This window comes from Mirounga angustirostris, unplaced genomic scaffold (genome assembly GCF_029215605.1).
Source record: "Mirounga angustirostris isolate CCGP_5_RB_7025 unplaced genomic scaffold, mMirAng1.0.hap1 SCAF_17, whole genome shotgun sequence".
Lineage (NCBI taxonomy): Eukaryota > Metazoa > Chordata > Mammalia > Carnivora > Phocidae > Mirounga > Mirounga angustirostris.
In genome coordinates this window covers 26,993,654-27,015,138 of record NW_026991725.1, presented here as the reverse complement: position 1 = coordinate 27,015,138, position 21,485 = coordinate 26,993,654, and the positions used below count along the sequence as shown (strand labels likewise).

The following is a 21,485-nucleotide window of genomic DNA, read 5'->3' as shown; positions in this document are numbered from 1 at the left end:
AATAACTATTACAACATGTTCATATTTAGAACCATAAAAAATATTCTGACAGATTCTAAGAGTGCAGCATTTCACTCTTTGTTAAAACTAAAAACTAATAAAAGTTGAGACAAAATAGTGTGATTTTTTTTTTTTTTTTAAGATTTTATTTATTTGACAGAGACACAGCGAGAGAGGGAACACAAGCAGTGGGGAGAGGGAGAAGCAGGCCTCCCGCGGAGCAAGGAGCCCGATGCGGGCCTCAATCCCAGGACCCTGGGACCATGACCTGAGCTGAAGGCAGACGCTTAACGACTGAGCCACCCAGGCACCCCTTTTTTAAAGCTTTTATTTATTTATTTGACAGAGAGACCCAGCAAGAGAGGGCACAGAAGCAGGGGGAGTGGGAGAGGGAGAAGCAGGCCTCCCGCGGAGCAGGGAGCCCGATGCAGGGCTCAATCCCAGGACCCTAGGACCATGACCTGAGCCGAAGACAGACGCTTAACGACTGAGCCACCCAGGCGTCCCAGTGTGACTTTTTTCTTTAAGATTTATTTATTAGAGAGAGAGCGTGTGTGTGTGTGTGCGTGAACTGGGGGAGGGGCAGGAGGAGAGGGAGAGAGAACCCCAAGCAGACTCTGCGCTGAGCATAGAGCCTGTCATGGGGCTCCATCCCATGGCCCATAAGATCATGACCTGAGCTGAAACCAAGAGTCAGATGCTTAACCAACTGAGCCACCTAGGGGCCCCATATATGTGGCATATTACCATAGTACTTCTTTTTTAAAGCAATATTAGACACCTGTAATATGCTCAACGAGCAGGACATGTGAAATATTTACCAAATATGTATTTATTCACTAGCAAATATGTTTTGATTACTTACTTACCATGGTAAGCCACTGTACTAGGCATTAGGGACACAGTAGTAAATAAATGTGCTCTTAGAGTTCTTAGAGTTCAGTGGGGGGAGATAAACAAAAACAAATTAATAAAAACTAAAAGGAAAAATTACAAATTGTGGCATATGTTTTTTTAAGATTTTACTTATTTGGGGCGCCTGGGTGGCTCAGACATTAAGCGTCTGCCTTCGGCTCAGGTCATGATCCCTGAGTCCTGGGATCGAGCCCCGCATCGGGCTCCCCGCTCCGTGGGAAGCCTGCTTCTCCCTCTCCCACTCCCCCTGCTTGTGTTCCCTCTCTCGCTGTCTCTCTCTGTCAAATAAATAAAATCTTTAAAAAAAAAAAAGATTGTATTTATTTATTTGAGAGAGTGAGTGAGAGAGCACGAGTGGGGGGAGGAGCAGAGAGAGAGGGAGAAGCAGACTCCTTGCTGAGTGGGGGAGCCCAGCCTGGACCCAAGGCTCCATCCTAGGACTCCGGGATCATGACCTGAGCCAAAGGCAGCCACTTAACAACTGAGCCACCCAGGCGCCTTGTGGCATATGTTATTAAGGAACAAATAGAATATTGTTAATACAGACTCATCCAAATTATAGAATCTGTTCCATTTTCTTGCTTTGGTATTTCATACTTATATTTTCATACTCCATAACTTTGAAAAGACCTGATGGATTTGACCAAATTGTGTGTATACATTTATTTATTCAACAACAATAAAAAATTTACAGAATGCTTATGTGCCAGGCACTGTTCTAGGCCCAAGAGAAAGAGTGAACAAAACAAAGTCATTGTGTTCATGGTGATTTTACCCTAGTGAGAAGCCAGTAAACAAATATATGATAAATGTCAGGAAGTGATAAATGATGTGAAGAAAAGTCAAGTAGACCAAGAGGTTACAATGTGACCAGAATACAATTCTTTGCATGGAGTGAGGGGTTTCTGAGGAGATAAACATTTTCCCACAATTTTCCTTCTTTTGTCTCTTGGGTCAGTTCAGTTAATGAATGCAGGATTCAAGACAATTTTTGTATCTTTTGGTATTGTTCATATAATCATTAAAACAGCTATGGTGAGGTCCTACTTCTTTCCAATTCCTTACCACTAAAAGAGATGAATGCCTGAATTATGTTCTTCATTCCTTCATTGCTCTTCCATACACTTAACTGCTTAAGCATCTCCACCCACGCATCCATCCTTTTACCTTTTATCCAAAAAAACGTGCCTTGTATCTGTTCCAATTTTCCAAAATCTTGGGATATGATTCATTTAATTAAAAATTATATTGTACAATTAAATGTCTTCCAGATGTTAGGTTATAATGTGCGATTGCTTCTGGAGAGAGTTCTTTTAGCCAAGCCTCTCTCCTAGTAAACTCTCAGCCATTGAAATTTGATGTTTTGGATGATCTTACAGTGATCGCAGCCTTAATGCCCAAAAGCCCTAAATAAAATTGTACACTGCTCAAGTGTTCTATAGCATAGCACAAGTCTAAAATAGGTAACTGGCACCCACCCCATACCTCATTGTTGGCTAACTGACTTGTCCCATAAATAGCTCAGTGTTACACGATCGGACAACTACAACTAACGGAAGGGATTTTTGTTTCCCAACACACATGTGTAGTCTTTGGAGGTCCACAAAATCAAGACCTGATTCACTGAACCCTAATCGTAACATAGTTAAGAGACTGGTGCAAATCAGTAGCCAAATCATTTTGGATGATTTTCAAGTTAGCCCTGCCTTCCACCAAATTTTACATTAGGGATCCTAGTGTTAGAATAAGATTCAGTTTTTGTGCCCTCTGTGTACATGAAAGTAATGTTGCTGCCACAATCAGGTTGATCCCAGAGAGTTTCTGCCAACTGAATTAAAAATTCTCAGGTAAATCTGAGAAGGCATCATGGTAGTTTTATAAAACTTTTTCTAGAATCAAGAGCATGTTTTAAAAACCTACCTACTATTGGAATATAATGGTTCTTGTTTCTAACTCTTAGCTGGAATGTATTGTTTTTATGTCAGAGAGATTTTTTTTTTTTTTAAAGATTTTATTTGTAAGAGAGAGAGCACAAGCAGGGGGAGCGGCAGGCAGAGGGAGAAGCAGGTTCCCTGCTGAGCAAGGAGCCCGATGTGGGACTCGATCCCAAGACGTTGGGATCATGACCTGAGCCTAAGGCAGACACTTAACGGACTGAGCCACCCAGGCATCCCAAGATCTTATTTATTTGAAAGAGACAGAGCAAGCAAGAAAAAGCACAAACAGGGGGAGGGCAGAGGCAGAGGGAGAAGCAGACTCCCCGCTGATCAGGGAGCCTAACACCAGGCTCTATCCCAGGACCCTGGGATCATGATCTGAGCCAAAGGGAGATGCTTAACCGACTGAGCCATCCAAGGGTCCCTGTCAGAGAGATTTTTAAATACTGTAATTTAACAGAAGATTGCTTCATAAATTCCTTAGCAGTAACTCAGAAGGTGAAACTTGGGGCATTTTTCCAGATAAATCTATGCCCTTTGTGTGTAAAGCATTGCAGCTTAGGTAACTGGAAATAATACATAGGATTCAATTCATGTTTTAAATATTTTCACTTTTCTTTTACTGGGTCTTTTTCAAAATGGCAGCACGTTTATTGCATTTCTAGTCAAAATACCAAATCTAAAACAAGTGCTTTTTTTAATAGATTTTCTTTATTTATCTGAGAGAGAAAGAGAGAGCACAAACAGGGGGAGCGGCAGGCAGAGGGAGAAGCCGGGAGCCCAATGCGGGACTCAATCCCAGGACCCTGGGATCATGACCTGAGCCACCCAGGCACCCTAAAACAAGTGATTTTTTAAAAAATTCCTGTGCTAATTATCTTACTGTTAAAATGCTGCTTATTGTTACTTCAAGTTTGGCACAAAAGTAAATATGTCTGTGATATCAGAGTTATAGGCAGTTCTTCCCCTAATTCTGGCTTTGTACTTTTACTCGTAGGATTTCAGTATGTTTTACAGTCGGCACTTCATAGACCAAGTTATATACCTTTCCATGGCCACACTGAATGTGTACATTTTGAAACATTTTAAAGCTAAAATTCAGTTCCAGAATACTGATCTTTATTCTACCAAGAAGGGCTTAAAAGCATTAAAAGCATTTATCTCTAGGTTTTTTAATTGTGAATATTTATTCTAGTGGATTTAAAGGGGGATAAAAAAAAACCCCACCCAAACCACTGATCGTTTGTTTAACAGATTAAAACCATGGCTGTGTGGATACAAGCCCAGCAACTCCAAGGCGATGCTCTTCATCAAATGCAAGCATTGTATGGTCAGCATTTCCCCATTGAGGTGCGACATTATTTATCCCAGTGGATCGAAAGCCAAGCTTGGTAAGTGAACACAGTTTTTTCTGTCATATTTAGTGAAGCACAAGCATATTGAAGTTTGATTGGAAGGGTAACATGATGGAGGCTTTAAAAATTGTACATTTTTAAAAATTTATTATTTTTTAAAAGATTTTCTCTTATTTTTTATTTATTTGACAGAGAGAGAGACAGCGAGAGCAGGAACACAAGCAGGGGGAGTGGGAGAGGGAGAAGCAGGGTTCCTGCTGAGCAGGGAGCCCGATGTGGGTGGGGCTCGATCCCAGGACCCTGGGACCATGACCAGAGCCAAAGGCAGACACTTAACGACTGAGCCACCCAGACTCCCTAAAGTTGTACATTTTTAAAAAATGATGTGATGCAGGTTAAAAGTTATTTAACCCTAGCTTAGATTTTAGGGAGATGGAATAACTCTTAGGATTTTTAAAATAGGATTTTTTCCTATTTTATTTTTTCCTATTTCCCTTTAATAGTAAATTCTGGCTAAAAGCATTAGATCATTGCTGCTAATAAACAACAGTTGAAAAATATGTTTTGAGTGCCTACAGGGTGTAGAATTCATATGAACAGAGTAAAGCCCTTGTTTGTCCACAAAGAATTTAGTGCTTGGTGGGGCAGCTAAGGTATGCATATGCATATCATTTAATAAAATGTATTATTAACAAAGTTAACAATGGAGACATTGGTGTTTTTAAATTTATATATACACATAAAGACCAAAAGACAATACACCAAAATATTAACAATAATTACGTTCTTGGTGGCAGATTTAACAGCATGTTTTTACTTTTATTTTCCAAATTGCTGTTTGGAAATATACTCAGAGGGAAAATTATTTTTAAATTCTTTCAGAGTATAATGCAGTAGATTGACAACAGAGCTTTTGAATGGACATTACTGTGCACCAGGCTCGGGGCCTGCTCTGCTCAGGGCCTGGGAGCATGTTGGGTGCCCAGCAGCCTGTCCTTCTGATCGGACAGACTCATCAGCTGCTTCAGGCCTCAATGGGGCTGGGGGGGCGGACAGGGCAGGGTCCACCCCAGCAGAGCCCAGGACCGGCAGCTGCTCTGCGACCGTCCCAGCAGGCCTGTGTACCTGTTAGTAAGGCCACCTTGTGGTAGTCGCAGTTGCGTGTTAGTAGCAGATTTCTGGTCAGAAGCTAGGGAGCACCAAAGGAAGGCAATTTTCTGGGCAATTAAAAAAAAAATCTCAGCCTCGTGTAATGAAGTGAGAAAAAAAACCAAGCTAAACATAAGCACATCAGCTGCACCTTGCTTAGCGCTTTTCCATTTCTTTTTTCATTTTATTTTCTGTTTTAATGATTTGGAGAGTTCAGAAAAACATCAGTAGGAAATTTCTGGTGATTTAAATTTTCATTTAGTAGATTCCCCATGTAGTTTCTTACCGAACGAATGTTAAAGGACTTGTGTTGATATCAAGGAAAACCTGAATTTTATTTAGCTTGGTTTTCTTAAGAACATAAAGATTTTAATTTAAAAAGATGTTGAGTTCTTCATGTTTAAGCTAAGAAAGCCTTTTTTTTCCTTTTTAAGTAGAGAATTAAGTTTTCAAGTGCCAGAACCAGTACTTGATTTCCGTGAGTTTTGCACAGAGACGATCTTCTCAAGAGTGGGTTCCTCAGATGAGGAGCATTAATGCCAGTGGAAACAGAGGTGCAGGGCTGCCCTTCATTCCTCCCAGGCTTGTATTTAATACATACTTTATTTAGTACAGAGAGGATACATATTTAAAATTTGGCTTTCTCTACTACCTTCTCAGAGGACAGATGTGGGCATATTATTGCTGAACTATATTATCATCAGTGTTTTGGCACACCTGCTTGTGCCTTTGTTTGAAATTAGTTGCTAACTGACTTCAGGGGTGTAGAGGTGCAGCCTTTTAGCTACCACTAGATCTCTTGTTTGGCTCCAGACCCGGTCAGCAGTAATTGAATGTTATTTCACTCTGACAGCTGTTTGGTTTCTTCAGTGAGCTGAGTTAAGCAATTTAATACTGCCCAATAGCAATTGTTGCCTAAATTGTTTGAAAAAAGAGAGTTGGTGAGGGGAGTGGGGGAAGGAGGGAAGGAAGGAATAAAGAAGAGAAGGAAAAGAGGGAGGGAAACTATCCAACCCTCTTGTCACCAGTTTAGTGGCTCTGAATTAATACCAAGTCCGTAGAGTAGTTTCTCTGCATCACTGGAAGAGTTAGCCTACAGGTCCCAGATCTGCAACCAGTAATTTGTATAAATACTTGCAGGCACCTTCTGTCTTAATATCTCATTTCCAGGGTTCCTTAGAAATAGCAGTAAGCGTGTTCCACCTGTCTTTACTTAAGAAATACTCTGTGAGGGGCGCCTGGGTGGCTCAGCCAGTTAAACATCTGTCTCTGGCTCGGGTCATGATCTCAGGGTCCTGGGATCGGTGGCATCCGGCTTCTGGCTCAGCGGGGAGTCTCCTTCTCCCTCTCCCTCTGCCTCTCCCCCTGCTTGTGCTCACTCTGTCTCTCTTTCTCTCTCTCTCAAATGAATAAATAAAATCTTTATTAAAAAAAGGAAAAGAGGGCGCCTGGGTGGCTCAGTTGGTTAAGCGACTGCCTTCGGCTCAGGTCATGATCCTGGAGTCCCAGGATCGAGTCCCGCATCGGGCTCCCTGCTCGGCGGGGAGTCTGCTTCTCCCTCTGACCCTCCCCCCTCTCATGCTCTCTCTATCTCATTCTCTCTCTCAAATAAATAAATAAAATCTTTAAAAAAAAAAAGGAAAAGAAAAAAGAAATACTCTGTGAAATTAGCAACACACAGAACTAGTCAAGGCTGGAAAAAGCATGTAGAACATTCTTGACCTTGTGCCCCCTTTCAACCCTTGAGGGGTAACTATAAATAGGAAGTTATCAGAGCCCTTGTTTCCTTCAGAGTACACGAAGCACTTTCCTTTTCCCTTCATTTCTAGAAGCAGATAGCATAAGCACCAGAGCAAGTCAGTAGAAGGAAGGAGAAACGGCAGTACATTGTAAAAAAAGGAAATATACAGTCCACTAAGCTAATTAGTGGATTAGGGATAGATTAATGTAGGCATCTAGTCAATTTGAATTGGACTGTTCCCTAAAATTTGCAGTGAGCATTATGAAGAAATCACTTCAGCTAAAGAAAAGGTATGATGGGTTGAAGCTGCATTTATACAGGCTCATGTGCATGTATGTATACATATGTGTGTAATTTTTTTCCCCAGGGACTCAATAGATCTTGATAATCCACAGGAGAACATTAAGGCCACCCAGCTCCTGGAGGGCCTGGTGCAGGAGCTGCAGAAGAAGGCGGAGCACCAAGTCGGGGAAGATGGGTTCTTACTGAAGATCAAGCTGGGGCACTATGCCACGCAGCTCCAGGTGGGTGTGAATGCCGGGTCACACTTAATTATTTTCCCTAGGAGAGACTCTTCATTTAGTACCTCCCTGGAGCTTTTCCTTCTCTTCTTCAACCCAGTGTTGTTGACTTAACCTGTTAGGTGTAAAAAGTTCTTATTGTCTGGCTTTGTGATTGTAGCCTTTTATTTTTAAACTTTTTATTTGAAAACAAGTTTGTAGGAAGTTGCAGGATTGATGCAAAGAACCCCTACATATGCCCAGATCCACCCATTGTTAATATTTGCTTTATTATATTCTGTCTCTATACACACACATTTTTGTCACTTGAGAGTAAGTTGCATACATCATGTCCCTTTGCCCCTAAGTACTTCAGTGTGCATTTTCTCTACATGGTTATAGTACAGTTTTCAACTTCAGTACGTGTCACATTGACAAAACACTGTTAGGTAATCATATCTATATTTCCATTTTGTCACCTGACTCAATAATATCCTTTATGTCATTTTTTTTTTCCCTTCAGCCCAGGACCACATATTGCATCTGGTTATCATGTCTCTTTAATCGCCTTTAATCTGGAACTGTTTCAACCTTTATCTTTCATTACATTGGCTTTTTTTTTAAGATTTTATTTATTATTATTTTTTAAGATTTTATTTATTTATTTGACAGAGAGAGAGACACAGTGAGAGAGGGAACACAAGCAGGGGGCGTGGGAGAGGGAGAAGCAGGCTTCTGGCAGAGTAGGGAGCCCAATGCGGGGCTTGATCCCAGGACCTCGGATCATGACCTGAGCCAAAGGCAGTCGCTCAATGATTGAGCCACCCAGGCGCCCCTAAGATTTTATTTTTAAGTAAGCTCTACACCCAATGTGGGGCTTGAACTCAACCTGAGATCAAGAGTTGCATGCTCCACCACCTGAGTCAGCCAGGTGCCCCTGCCTTGAAATTTTAAAATAATTCAGCTCATCTATTTTTAAAGATATTTTAGATATCATTAGATTCAGGTTACACATCCCTGATCAGAATTTTGAGTAAGTGATGTTGTGTCCTTCTCAGGATATCACATCTGGAGACATACACCATCCATGTTCCCTGCATTGGTGGTAGTAATTTTGATTACTCAGTCAAGGTGGAGTCCAATTTCTCCTGATGTGGTCCTTTTGAAATTTATGTATCCTTTTTCTAGGAATGATGCCCTAGTACTTTAGGCATATTAAGAGGCAAGAAGTAAAATGATCTTACCTTCTCATTGTAATTGGGTTTCCTATGACATACTTTTCTTGCCCTCACTAATATTAGAGGAGCAGCATTGCTTGTGATTATGCCGTTGTGTCTCCAGGAGTCTCCTCCATCATAAAATCTTACCCCTGCTCTGAGGTAGGGTTAGGCCCTATAACATGGTGTGGGACAAAGTGATGTCTGCTGTTGGATTCTTTCAGAACACGTACGACCGTTGTCCTATGGAGCTGGTCCGCTGCATCCGACATATTCTGTACAATGAACAGAGGCTGGTGCGAGAAGCCAACAATGTGAGTGTCCTATGGTGTGGGGAGAGGAGCTGGGAAGTCCTTCTCTCTGGACCCATATTTCTTAAGATAATTCAGTGTGCATCTGTTGGTGTCTCTATAAACAGAGCACAAAACAGGGGCACAAAAGTAATTAGAATGGTCTCTGATCTGATTGATCCATAACCTTGATGAGATTATCACCACAAAACAATGTGGACAAGTGCAAAATAATTTAACCCCAACTGAATGGTTTTTGAGTAAAGGCATGCTCATATTCAGGTGAGATTACTTAAGAAGGATTTCTGCTGAGCCCCCTTTCAGCCAAGTGTTGAGGGAATGGCTGAGACCACGTCACTTAAATGGCTGGATCCATAAAAGACTTGTTGACGCCTCCCCTGTAACTTCATTTTGGGGTTTCTAGGATGCTGTCTGTGAGAGGTTCAGCTTCTTCCCTCAGTTACAAGAAGGTCTTGAGTGAGGACACGGATGATGTGTGTTCACACAGCCTTGTTCTGCGCTGTGTCCCCAGCACCTCACATGGTCCATGGCATTGGATCAGTGAACGAATGTGGAATGAAGGGGTCATCATCATTAGTAGGCAAACCCAGGTCACTCCTGGATGTGTTGAGTTCTAGTCTCTCCGAAGAGAGCTTAGGTGGACCCTGTTTGGGTGACTCAGGTGGAGGCCAGAGCTACAACAGAAGTTTCTGCTGTGCTTTATGAAGTTGTCCTAATCTGCCAGTTCACCTGTTTCCCCTCCTTCTTTCCAACTCCACACCAATTCTGGTAAATGACTATCCTTCCGACACAAGTTACCCATCTTACTCTAGATTTGGAGTTTGGGGTCTATAGTATTAGCATTCCCCAAAGCCTGAGGTTGCCTTCCATCCTCACTGCTCAGCTCACTGCTGCCTGCACTCTCCCCAATCTGTTTCCAGGGTACTTCTCCAGTTGGAAGTCTTGCTGACACCATGTCCCAGAAGCACCTCCAGATCAACCAGACATTTGAGGAGCTGCGACTAGTCACACAGGACACAGAGAATGAGCTGAAGAAGCTTCAGCAGACTCAAGAGTATTTCATCATCCAATATCAGGAGAGCCTGAGGATCCAGGGTGAGGCTCGGGCGGCCTGGGCAATGTGTGTCATGAGGGCTAGAAGGAAGTTTAGGTCAGATTGGAAGAGAACCGGGTTTCTGTTCAGAGGCACTCCCCCTTCTCTGGAGTAGCAGGAATTTGCACTAACTTTGGGCAGGGAGGAGGAGGCTTAGGAAGGGGAGAGGTCACAAGCTTGCCTTTGGGGAATGTGGGTCTCACTCAGGTTTCCCACACCCAGGGAGCTCCTTGTCTGTTGGGGACGACATTTCCTCCTGTGAGAAGAAGCTCATGATCTAGTAAAAAACACTTTTGTATATAATTGGTGTTTCATAAATGCTGCTTTACTGAAATGTTAAATTCTCTATGCAGGCAAAGTATAAGGGCTAAGGGCTGTGTTTGTGATGACAAATGTTTAATGTTTTTTGTGCGGTTATTCAGAGAGGTTGTCCTGGCACAGTGCATGCTAACGTGCCTCCCTTAGCCCTTATGGACAAAGCTCCCCTTCCTTGTGTAAATCCTGCAAGGTACCTGGGTACTGAAAACTTCAGCGTGAGGTTATGGAGCCCTACCGGTGCCCCGTATTGACCTTGTAAGAATTTGACAGGGTGACTTTAATTTCTCTCTCCCTGCCAGCATGCCCAGCTGAGAATCTCAGAAAAGCCTCTACTTGATCAACTGGCTATAGACACATACTCACCTGTACACAAGTGCTCCTCTAATACCATGCATGCGGGCTCACACTTACAGCTGGATAGCTATTATTTATTAATAACTCCAGCTTCCTCACTAGAATATAAATTTGTTGAGAAGGGATTGTGCCTTCTATCTCTGTACCCTGAGGCTGGCACATTGCCAGAATCATAGTAGGTGTTGAGTAAATGTTGGTGGGATGATTCTAGCATGTCTTCCTCTGAATCCATCTTGGACTGACCCCAGAGAAAGGGTGGCCCTCTTCCTAGATTAGGGAACAGAAGAATTTAGGCTGTTAGTTCTTTTTTTTTTTTTTTAAGATTTTATTTATTTATTTGAGAGAGAGAATGAGGTAGGGGAGAAGCAGAGGGAGAGGGAAAAGCTGACTCCCCGCTGAGCACAGAGCCTGACCCGAGGCTCGATCCCAGGACCCAGAGATTATGACCTGAGCAGAAGTCACACGCTCTCCTCCAGGCTGTCAGTTCTGCCCCAAGCCTTTGATGGTTGATAGTACTTCCAGTCCTATTCTTGGGTTTTCTGTTTCCGATTTATGGGTTTGGGTTAGGTTCTGCTTTGGGTTTGTACCCATCATGCAATGTCAGTTCAGTCTCATTTATCAAGTTCACTTATCAGAAACACAGACTATTGTTCTGTTTGTGCAAGAGAAGGCTCAGCTCCCTCTAGTGGAGCAGAGAATTGCCCCACACCTCCTGACCTCCCTCCCAGAAGCTTCTGCAAAGTGCCAGGAGACACCTAAGTGGGTCACTCACATAGGGAGGTAGGGCCCAGGTGGGGGAATCAGCGGCACCCCTGTGTGGGTGGCAGGATTTCTGAGGTGGCCTCAGGACGTGTGCCACGGCTGGACTGTAGTCTTCTCTCTCAGTCCCTGGCCGTGGGATCAGAACCTTGTATTTCCAGTTCTCTTCTAGTGCTGGGCTTTCCCTGGCTGTCAGGAGTTGCTTTAGTCTGTCCCAGCTTGTGTGTCCCTGAGGCAGGGCCTCGGTCGGTGTGACATGGCCCTCGGCCACGACAGGCTGATGCTCGCATCTCCTTGTCTCAGCCCAAGTGAGGACACTGGGATGTTCAGCAAGGTGATGGGCAGGCCGTCATAATCCCAGCACGGAGGATAGTGGTTACCTTTGGAGGCAGGGATGGGTTTGCAAGCAGGGAAGGATGTACAGGTGGCTTTCGCTGTGGCTTCTCAAGCTGGGTTACTGATACACAGATGTTCCTTGCATCACTCTTTCTACCTTCCCTGGGTCTGAAGTATTTCATAATAGATTTTTTGTAGAAGGGTAAGGAGGCCTCCCTGACTCCCTATTCCTGCCGTGGAGGAGAGTCCCAGTGCTAGTGTGGGGAGAAGCTGTCTCCCTCTCCCCCCCTTCTCCGTCTGTGCCTGTCTGTCCCTGTCTGTGCCTCTCTGTCTCCTTCCGGTTGGTCAGCTGAGCTCACGGTCACCCGACCTGGACAAACCAACATGTTGGGCCCCCTCCAGCACCTAGAGAAACCCCTTGTTCCAGAGGAGAGGCTGCTGGGCTCCGGGGGCGGGACAGAGCGTGCGGGGCGGGGGCTCTCCCGAGGAGGCCCTGCCTTGTGGGGTGGGACTGAGCAGCTGCTGGTCTCTGTCACCCTTTAACCCGCCCTGGAAGCCACTCCCCAGGAAGGACTAACTCTCACCTAGAGCGCCCGCGTGCCGGGAGGTTCCTTGAGCCTTTTGTGGATCATCACTTCCTTACTCCTCAGCGACCCACTGAGGCAGGGGCCGAGACTCTCCCCTTCTGCACATGGGCAGACTGAGGCCCCGAAGAGTGAAATGATTTGCCTGAGTTCCCCCAGTTAGTAAACGGTGAGGACACACACGGAACCAGGCAGCGAGGCTCCGCGCTGGACCCCCGTGTGGCGTGGGCAGGTCTGGCGGGCAGCTGTGCAGACTAAGGTGGGAGGGGAGGCCTCGGGGCAGGATCCTCCTCAGCTGTGCCCTCAGGCTTCCATCTGCACACTCCCTGAAGGGGAGATCAAAGTCGAGAGGCCAGGGCCCAGAGCCCGCTCACGTCTGGCACCCTTGGCTTCTAGAACCCCAAGTTGCCGTTGGTCAGATGTTGGGCAGCCCCTTGAGGGTCTTGCCTCCAGAACAGGCGTGTGTGTTCCGCTGGGCTTCGTGCAGGAAGCCGGGAGATGATCACAGGTGTCCCGTCCCCTCCTGTAGCTCAGTTTGGCGGGCTGGCCCAGCTGAGTCCCCAGGAGCGGCTGAGCCGGGAGACGGCCCTGCAGCAGAAGCAGGTGTCCCTGGAGGCCTGGCTGCAGCGCGAGGCCCAGACGCTACAGCAGTACCGCGTGGTAAGTGGCATCTGCGTCCTCCCCTCCCACGCTCGGAGGCCCACATCCCGAGCCGTCCGGGGAGCCCGAGAGAGGGCTAGGGCCAGGGAGAGAGCGGGACCCGGGAGAGCTGGAGGCCAGATCCTTCTTTCCTGTGGGGGGCACGTGAGGCAGAGCAGGTTTGGGAGAGGGGAGGGCCTGTGCCCGGGGCCTGGTCCCCAGCCCTGCCTCCCGAGTGAGGGCTGTTCTCTGGGAGCCCAGAAGGGCCTGCTGTCCCCGCCTGCCTTCAGGAGCTGGCCGAGAAGCACCAGAAGACCCTGCAGCTGCTGCGGAAGCAGCAGACCATCATTCTGGACGATGAGCTGATCCAGTGGAAGCGGCGGCAGCAGCTGGCCGGGAACGGAGGGCCCCCCGAGGGCAGCCTGGACGTGCTGCAGTCCTGGTAATGGTGTATGGGGGGCGGCCGGGGGGGCAGGAGCGCCGCCTCCAGCTGCTCCTGCCGCCGCCCGCGTTTCCCCGAGCAGCCGGCTCGCGCTGGCCCGTAGCAAGGCTTCCTTCACCGGGGCTTCTGGCTCCTGACGCCGACCTGGGGGCCCCCATCGTGTGCCACCTGCCCAGGAAGGGAGTCCCTGTGCTGGGGAGGGGGGCAGGGCAGGGTGTGCAGAGCGACCCTCAGGCCGAGTGGAGCCGGGTCAGGGGTGCTGCCCCGCGCCCCCGTGTTCCTGCCAGGCGGGGCGCTCTGCTCTGCTCCGTGGGCAGGAGCCGGCGGCTCAGGAGCAGAGCCTTCCAGGGTGAGGGTGGAGCTGGGCCTTGGGGCATTCTCCCCAGACTGGAGCCCCTCGGCCTCGAGCCTGGGGGACGGGGTGACACCGTTGTCCTCCCGGTGGCCTGGGCCTCCCGTGCAGGTGTGAGAAGTTGGCCGAGATCATCTGGCAGAACCGGCAGCAGATCCGCAGGGCTGAGCACCTCTGTCAGCAGCTGCCCATCGCCGGCCCAGTGGAGGAGATGCTGGCTGAGGTCAATGCCACCATCACAGACATCATCTCAGCCCTGGTGACCAGGTGACTGCTGCCTCCGGCCACGCCGGCCCCCGGGTGGTTGGCATGCGGGGAGGCAGGGGTGCTTTGCCCACCGGGGTTGCCGCGGGCGGGGGTGGGGGCTCTCGTTGGAGTCCTTGTCTCCTTTGTCTCGGGCCCCCATCCCCCTCTGTCCTCAGTGGCAATGGCTGCTTGGCGTTGACCTTGCCCAGTGTGTGTTGTGGGCGCTCCGCGGACTGCCCTTGTCCCCCCGCAGCCTGTGCCGGCTGCCGAGTCATGTCACTGCCTCCCCTCCCACCACCTCCTCTGACTCTCGGTGGCCTTGCTGGGCACAGGAGCTGTGCCGTGTGCCCTTCCTTTGCCTGCTGAGCCCCGGTAGCCTCCCCACGTGGGGGGACCAGGCCCTGTGCCCTGAGCCGGCATCATGTGTGGTCTGGTCACTTGTGTCCCCGCAGCACATTCATCATTGAGAAGCAGCCCCCTCAGGTCCTGAAGACCCAGACCAAGTTTGCAGCGACGGTGCGCCTGCTGGTGGGCGGGAAGCTGAACGTGCACATGAACCCCCCCCAGGTGAAGGCCACCATCATCAGTGAGCAGCAGGCCAAGTCGCTGCTCAAAAACGAGAACACCCGCAAGTACGTGGGCCCTCCCCCTCATGTCTGCCTCTTTCCTCCAGTCCTTATAACAGGATCAAAATGCTCCAGCCTCCTAGGCAGGACTCTGGATGCTGCTATTCATTGTAGGAGCCCCATTAGACCTCCTGGCCTCTTTTGGATCTCAGAAAAAGAATGGGAGGCCTTCTGTGGGAAAAGTACATGATTTTCATTCATTTAGTAGGAATACATCCAAGAAAATTTCTTTTATGTAATGTATGTTTATATCTTGTATATTTTATGCAGCTAACATTTCCTCTAAATGACATCCATTTTTATAACCTTCTTTATTGGGTCCCCCCAATATATTTTCTACCCCACATTTACTGAGACACCGCATGGGTCTAGGGTCGAGTTTCTCTCTGCTCTGCAGTGACTACAGTGGCGAGATCCTGAACAACTGCTGTGTGATGGAGTATCACCAGGCCACTGGCACCCTCAGCGCGCACTTCCGGAACATGGTGAGGATGGGAGAAGAAAAGAACAAATCTTCCCTCGTTGTTTGAGGGGTCTAACCCCTTTATTTGTCTCCTTTGCAGTCCCTGAAACGAATTAAGAGGTCAGACCGTCGTGGAGCAGAGTCAGTGACAGAAGAAAAATTTACAATCCTGTTTGAATCACAGTTCAGTGTTGGTGGAAATGAGCTGGTTTTTCAAGTCAAGGTAAAGCCCTCCCTCAGCTGTGGGATGTGTGTGTGTGTGTGTGTGCGCGCGCACGCACTTTGTATCACAAAAGAATTGTTTTGATCACATAGTGTCTTAACTGTCAGTGGACAGAAAGTGGGAGACGTCATCCTTAAAACTATGTATCTTAGATTCTCTTAAGATCTATAATAACAAGCAATAGCAAATTGAAATAGCTGGAGATACAGGTAGGAGCAAATCAAGAAAACATCACTCTGGATGAATTGAGTAACAGTTGTACTAAGTTTAAGACATTTTTTACTTGCTATTTTTTCCCAGAAATATCTCCATACTCTTTCTCTTTTCTCTCTTGTTCTCCATTTGAGAAACTTACTGCATCCTTCAGAAATATCTAAGCCACATCTCTTAAAATATCTAAAATTTCTAAGATTGCACCACTATGAAGAGTCCCATGATTCCTGGAGCCATTCAGATTTTATATTCAAGTATGACATTTACTCCAACTTGAAGAGAAAATGAGTGTGTTGTAATAAAAAGAAGAGCAAGAGAGGAACGTGTCGCTCTTGGCGCTCAGCCCTTCTCTTTTGTCTTTCTAGACCCTGTCCCTCCCGGTGGTGGTGATTGTCCACGGTAGCCAGGACAACAATGCGACGGCCACTGTTCTCTGGGACAATGCTTTTGCAGAGCCTGTGAGTTGACTCCCTGGGCCTGTGGGTCTCAAGATTTTGATGCTGGTGTCATGAATCTCTTTCATGTGTTCTCCCCCAGAAAAGCATAGAAAAGTGTACTTTCTGGGAGGCAGAGAGTATGTGGAGAATGGAAAGAGCGTAGGCTTGGAGTCCGGCCAAGGGTTAAACTCACGCCCCGCCGTTTCCTCACGTTGTGACTATGGGAACTTCACTTTCTCTCTTTGAGCCTAAGTTTCCCTAAGTGTCTACACCACAGGGATAATAGTGCTCCTTAGTGCTGTTAGAAAGATGAAATTAGGTAACATTCAGGGACACCTGGCTGGCACAGTTGGTAGAGCATGCAAGTCTTGATCTTGGGATCATAAATTCAGGTCCCATTTTGGGCATATAGTTTACTTAAAAAAATAAATGAAATCAGGTAACATACAAAATACAAAATGCTTGTCACCTGGTCAATACTTAGTGAATATTCTTTTGAATCCTTGGGTCAGACCATGAATGGAATTTGGGACTCCAGAAGGTAGACCTCTCATGACGTTACTTATAGTTTAGCAGTTGCTTCCTGCCATCTTCCCTCCAGTAAACAAGGGTGCCATTTAAAATGTCTTTTCCAAATTTTAGGTTCTGTGATTCATGCCAACTCTCATGAAGAATGAGATGCTTTGTCTAAGGGAATGAATATGATTTTGTGGATTTATGCATCAAATACTATCTGAATACCCCTAGTGTGCACTTGATGAGCATTTTCAAAACATTTCATCAGGAAGAGTTCTAGGTATTACACATTTCCAGGAGCGAGTACTCCATGAAAGCCTGGTAAAAGGTTATGGTGGGTATTCAGGGTGTAAAAGTATGTCCTCTCACATGACTAACGTGAAGAGTCTCACTGAGTTCTCCCAACAGTCCTCTTTACAGAACAATATTTTTGCCGCAAAGGTGAGATTTATAGCAGAAATTCTCCCATGCCCATTCTACAGATCCTGAGTTTGAGGCTTCTCTTAAAACTGTCTGCCTGCAGCATGTCCTGATAAGCCTCCTGGATAGGATTGCCACCTCTCCTCTCATTCCCCTCCCTGCCTGTCCACCGAGCTCATTCCTCATGTCACGTTGGCAGCTCTTGCAACATGTCGTTGCTAAATAAATTGCCTAAATTTAGGCAATGCCTAAATAAATAAGCATTTTTGGCATTTCCAGTTGTGCTCACGACTAGTGTACATCTTAATGCTCTTTTAAAATAAGTACTTGTGGGGATTTTTCTACAGATGTAGTTCCATAAGTGTCAGATGACATTAGTACGTTGCAGCATTGTTTGTAATAGACAAAGATCACTAGGCTGATACACAGATGTCTGTGTTTGGGGGCCTGGCTAGCTATAGTATTGTTCTTCCATATTGTGAAATATTTAGCAGCCACAAAAGCACATGTGTTTATGTGCTGATGTAAGGCCTTGCAGATACTAAGTGGAAAAAGGGAGAGGTAGAACATGTGGATTTTTTGCTACCATACATATATATATATCATGACCTGAGCCAAAAATCAAGAGTCAGGTGCTTAACCGAGACAGCCACCCAGGTGTCCCCATTTATATTTTTAAACAGGAAAAGTTATATATATTTCCTAGCATGCATAGATCTCTTTGGAGGCATACACAATAAACTAGGTTATATGCTCAGGGCAGAGGAACCGGGCTGCTGGGACACAGGGTTAAGAAAGCAACTTCAGGGGCGCCGGGGTGGCTTGGTTGGTTGAGCAACTGCCTTCAGCTCAGGTCGTGATCCCGGAGTCCCGGGATCGAGTCCCGCATCGGGCTCCCTGCTCAGCGGGGAGTCTGCTTCTCCCTCTGACCCTCCTCCCTCTCATGCTCTCTGTCTCTCATTCTCTCTCTCGCAAATAAATAGAATCTTAAAAAAAAAACAAAAAACAACTTCCTCTATAAAAAAAAAAAGCAACTTCATAGGGCACCTGGGTGGCTCAGCCCATTGGTTCTGGGATCGAGCCCCACATCTGGCTCCCTGCTCAGTGGGGAGTCTGCTTCTCCTTTTCCCTCTGCTGCTCTCTCTCAAAATCTTAGAAGACACTCCACTATATACCCTTCTGTGCTTTTAAATTTTATATTATGTGAAGCAATTGCCTATTCCAAAAAAAAACTTTTGTAATAATGAAAAAATAAAATGAAGTACCGTGGCTGATTGGGATGAAAAACAGTTTATTAAAAATTGATATTGTAACCTGTTTCTCAATAACAAGTGGTCCAATTCAGTTTCCATTCTTCACATGACATTTTTTTCACATTGAGCTGGAGTTCAAGGATCACACTTAATGCACACACATGCATGAGTGCACACACAATTCTCTCTGCCTGCAGCTAGAGACCCAGTCTTTCAGATTCCCGTTCCCCTGAGCTTACAGTGTAAGAGCCAGACCTTGGTCACATTCTGTTTCTATGGCTCTTAGAATGTAGGATTAGACTGGAGGTTCAGCAGTTCACTTACAGAACACCATCGATAGCGCGAGGGTACCTTCTAAGTTGCGTGTGAAGAAGGTAAAATGGAACCTTCTCAATTTCACAGAGCTGCCTATTTCAAAAAAGTTAAAATTTATCCTCAGGCTCAGCAAGACAAATGTTTGTAACTGCATTGAGCCATCAGTGTTTTCATTTTGTGGGTTGAGTGAATATAAATCATGCAACTGTTTTCTCCTAAGATTCTGGCTTTTCTCCGTCTCAGGGCAGGGTGCCGTTCGCCGTGCCCGACAAAGTGCTGTGGTCTCAGCTGTGTGAGGCGCTCAACATGAAATTCAAGGCCGAAGTGCAGAGCACCCGGGGCCTGACCAAGGAGAACCTCGTGTTCCTGGCACAGAAGCTGTTCAACAACAGCAGTGGGCACCTTGAAGACTATAGTGGCATGTCCGTGTCCTGGTCCCAGTTCAACAGGGTGAGGGACCCGCCACCAGCTGCCCTTAGCTCAGTCCCTCCAAACGGGATGTCTTCCAGAGACTTCCTGCCCTGGGCATTTGTTCTTCATGACTCTAATAAAATGTGCCCAAAGTAATAGAAAGCTCCTGAATAGATGGATAGGCACATACTTCTTATGTAGAAAATTAGGTCTTTGAATACTTAAGTGAACTGGGCTTTGTGTGCAACTAGTGCATTTTTTTTCCTTTATAAAGGAAACAGAGCAAAGCAAATGATTACCTATTTCACAAGACGTAAAGCTTTTGTGATCAGAAGTCCATGGCTCTTTCCCATGGACTCTCTGATGCTCCCTGCTGTGCAATCCTGCAAGGCCAGGCTACCATGGGACCCTCAGCCCACAAAAGGGAATGCTGACGGAGGAAACCTCTCCTCCAGCATCGGGTAATTGAGATGTCACCCTGTCACATCTCTGACTTTAAACCCAACTTTGTGTACGCCTCCATCCCCAGGTGTTTTAAATGCCCTAATTCAAAAACAGCAAAGAATGAGTCAGCCCAGATCCAGGTGAAGGTGTTTGTAGCAGGGGCCACTGGGTTTGGCAATTGCTCTGTTGTATTTTTCTCCTCTTCTCTCTTCCTCCCTCTTCAGTTTTTTGACTGTAGGCCCATTTGGTAAACTCGGACAAGCATGTGTATTTGTATGATTCTGACAGTGTAGATGTTTGTTTTCCATTTAATTTTTTTCAGTTTAAGTATATGCAGGCAATATTCCAGGTGTTACTCTTGGCGTTCTTGTGTTCACTGTTCTATCTCCAACCAGGAGAATTTACCAGGACGAAATTACACGTTCTGGCAGTGGTTCGATGGTGTGATGGAAGTGTTAAAAAAACATCTCAAGCCTCATTGGAATGATGGGTGAGAATTGTCATTTCCTAAGTCAGCAATAGAGTATGAAGCTCTTTTTTCCGCTGTTAAGACATCACATCTGTTTCTCCTTCTTTGGCCTTTGTGATCCAGGGCTATTTTGGGTTTCGTGAACAAGCAACAGGCCCATGACCTACTCATTAACAAGCCTGATGGAACCTTCCTGCTGAGATTCAGCGACTCTGAAATTGGCGGCATCACCATTGCTTGGAAGTTTGATTCTCGTAAGTTCCCTCCCTTTTTAGAACATATCTTGGGGTGCCTGGGTGGCTCAGATGGTTATGCATTTGCCTTTGGCTCAGCTCATGATCTCTGGGTCCTGGGATCAAGCTCTGCATCAGGCTCCTGGCTCAGCAGGGAGTCTGCTTCTCCCTCTCCCTCTACCCACCCCCTCCCTGTCTCAAATGAATAAATAAAAAATCTTTAAAATATGTATATATACTGGTTATAGTTAGCTGCTTTTGTTGTGAAATTGCTTCAACAAATGACTTATTGAGCACTTATGGGGTCAGTTCTGATGAAGGGCACACAAATGGATCACCATGACGCAGCTGGGGCTGATAAGGCAGCCTGTGTAAAATCATATCATGGGAAACACAGTCACTAATTCTGAGAAACAAACGTGTAACCCTGAAGTGGCTATCATACAGCATTCTGTCCACAATCTCAGCTGCTTCCCTTTTGAAATGTCCACCTTCTTATTACTGAACCGTGAGCTTATTTCAGTGAAGAATTACTTGGATGAGTTGGGAATCATTAGACTGGAAGTAATACGCTATTTTAATTATTCCTTTATCCTAATCAACGTAAAGGCATGGCCACTGATTATTTCCACCCAAGAACAGTTCTTTCCTCTGATCCTCACAATAAGATAAGAGTAGCTTGCTAGTTTTTTTGCAACTTAAAGATACAGTTTTTCATAGCTCTCACGCATCCTCTGTGTGACATGGACATGCTTCCTGGCTCTCATATACTTTTGTACAGGGATCAAGGATTGGGGTCAATAAGAACTATTTCTTCTACAGAGGGACTAAAAACCATTTGAACTTGAAACTACCTGAGATCATTGGATCTCTAGGGAAGTGCTATATGCATTACCTGCTTATCTCCCCATGGCTTTTATAAACGACTTGAGCTACGACCTGTGGTAATTCGGTCATTTTTTTTTTTTTTTTAAGATTTATTCACGTATTGGGGCGCCTGGGTGGCTCAAGTGGTTAAGCGGCTGCCTTCGGCTCAGGTCATGATCCTGGAGTCCTGGGATTGAGTTCTGCGAGTCCCGCATCGGGCTCCCTGCTCAGCGGGGAGTCTGCTTCTCCCTCTGACCCTCCCCCCTTCTCATGCATGCTTTCTCTCTCAAATAAATAAAATCTTTAAAAAAAAAAAGATTTATTCACGTATTTAAGAGAGAGTGGAG

General features: G+C 46.1%; 1 protein-coding gene across 3 annotated transcripts in view; it reads left to right on the top strand.

The window, feature by feature from the left end:
• STAT5B (signal transducer and activator of transcription 5B) overlaps positions 1-21,485 on the top strand; it is a 68,172-nt gene that overhangs the window by 39,885 nt on the left and 6,802 nt on the right. For 2 of the 3 annotated variants that reach the window (XM_064582931.1, XR_010408594.1), the window contains 14 exons: positions 4,107-4,243; positions 7,465-7,621; positions 9,039-9,128; positions 10,046-10,220; positions 13,099-13,229; positions 13,499-13,650; positions 14,114-14,269; positions 14,701-14,880; positions 15,272-15,359; positions 15,438-15,560; positions 16,139-16,231; positions 18,958-19,164; positions 19,965-20,059; positions 20,162-20,292. In XM_064582931.1, coding sequence (XP_064439001.1) covers positions 4,116-4,243; positions 7,465-7,621; positions 9,039-9,128; positions 10,046-10,220; positions 13,099-13,229; positions 13,499-13,650; positions 14,114-14,269; positions 14,701-14,880; positions 15,272-15,359; positions 15,438-15,560; positions 16,139-16,231; positions 18,958-19,164; positions 19,965-20,059; positions 20,162-20,292 — 1,906 coding nt within the window. In that variant the 5' untranslated portion in view covers positions 4,107-4,115. Of the gene's footprint in view, positions 1-4,104; positions 4,244-7,464; positions 7,622-9,038; positions 9,129-10,045; positions 10,221-13,098; positions 13,230-13,498; positions 13,651-14,113; positions 14,270-14,700; positions 14,881-15,271; positions 15,360-15,437; positions 15,561-16,138; positions 16,232-18,957; positions 19,165-19,964; positions 20,060-20,161; positions 20,293-21,485 lie in introns of those variants that run through there. The other variant, XM_064582932.1, reaches the window with a different exon arrangement.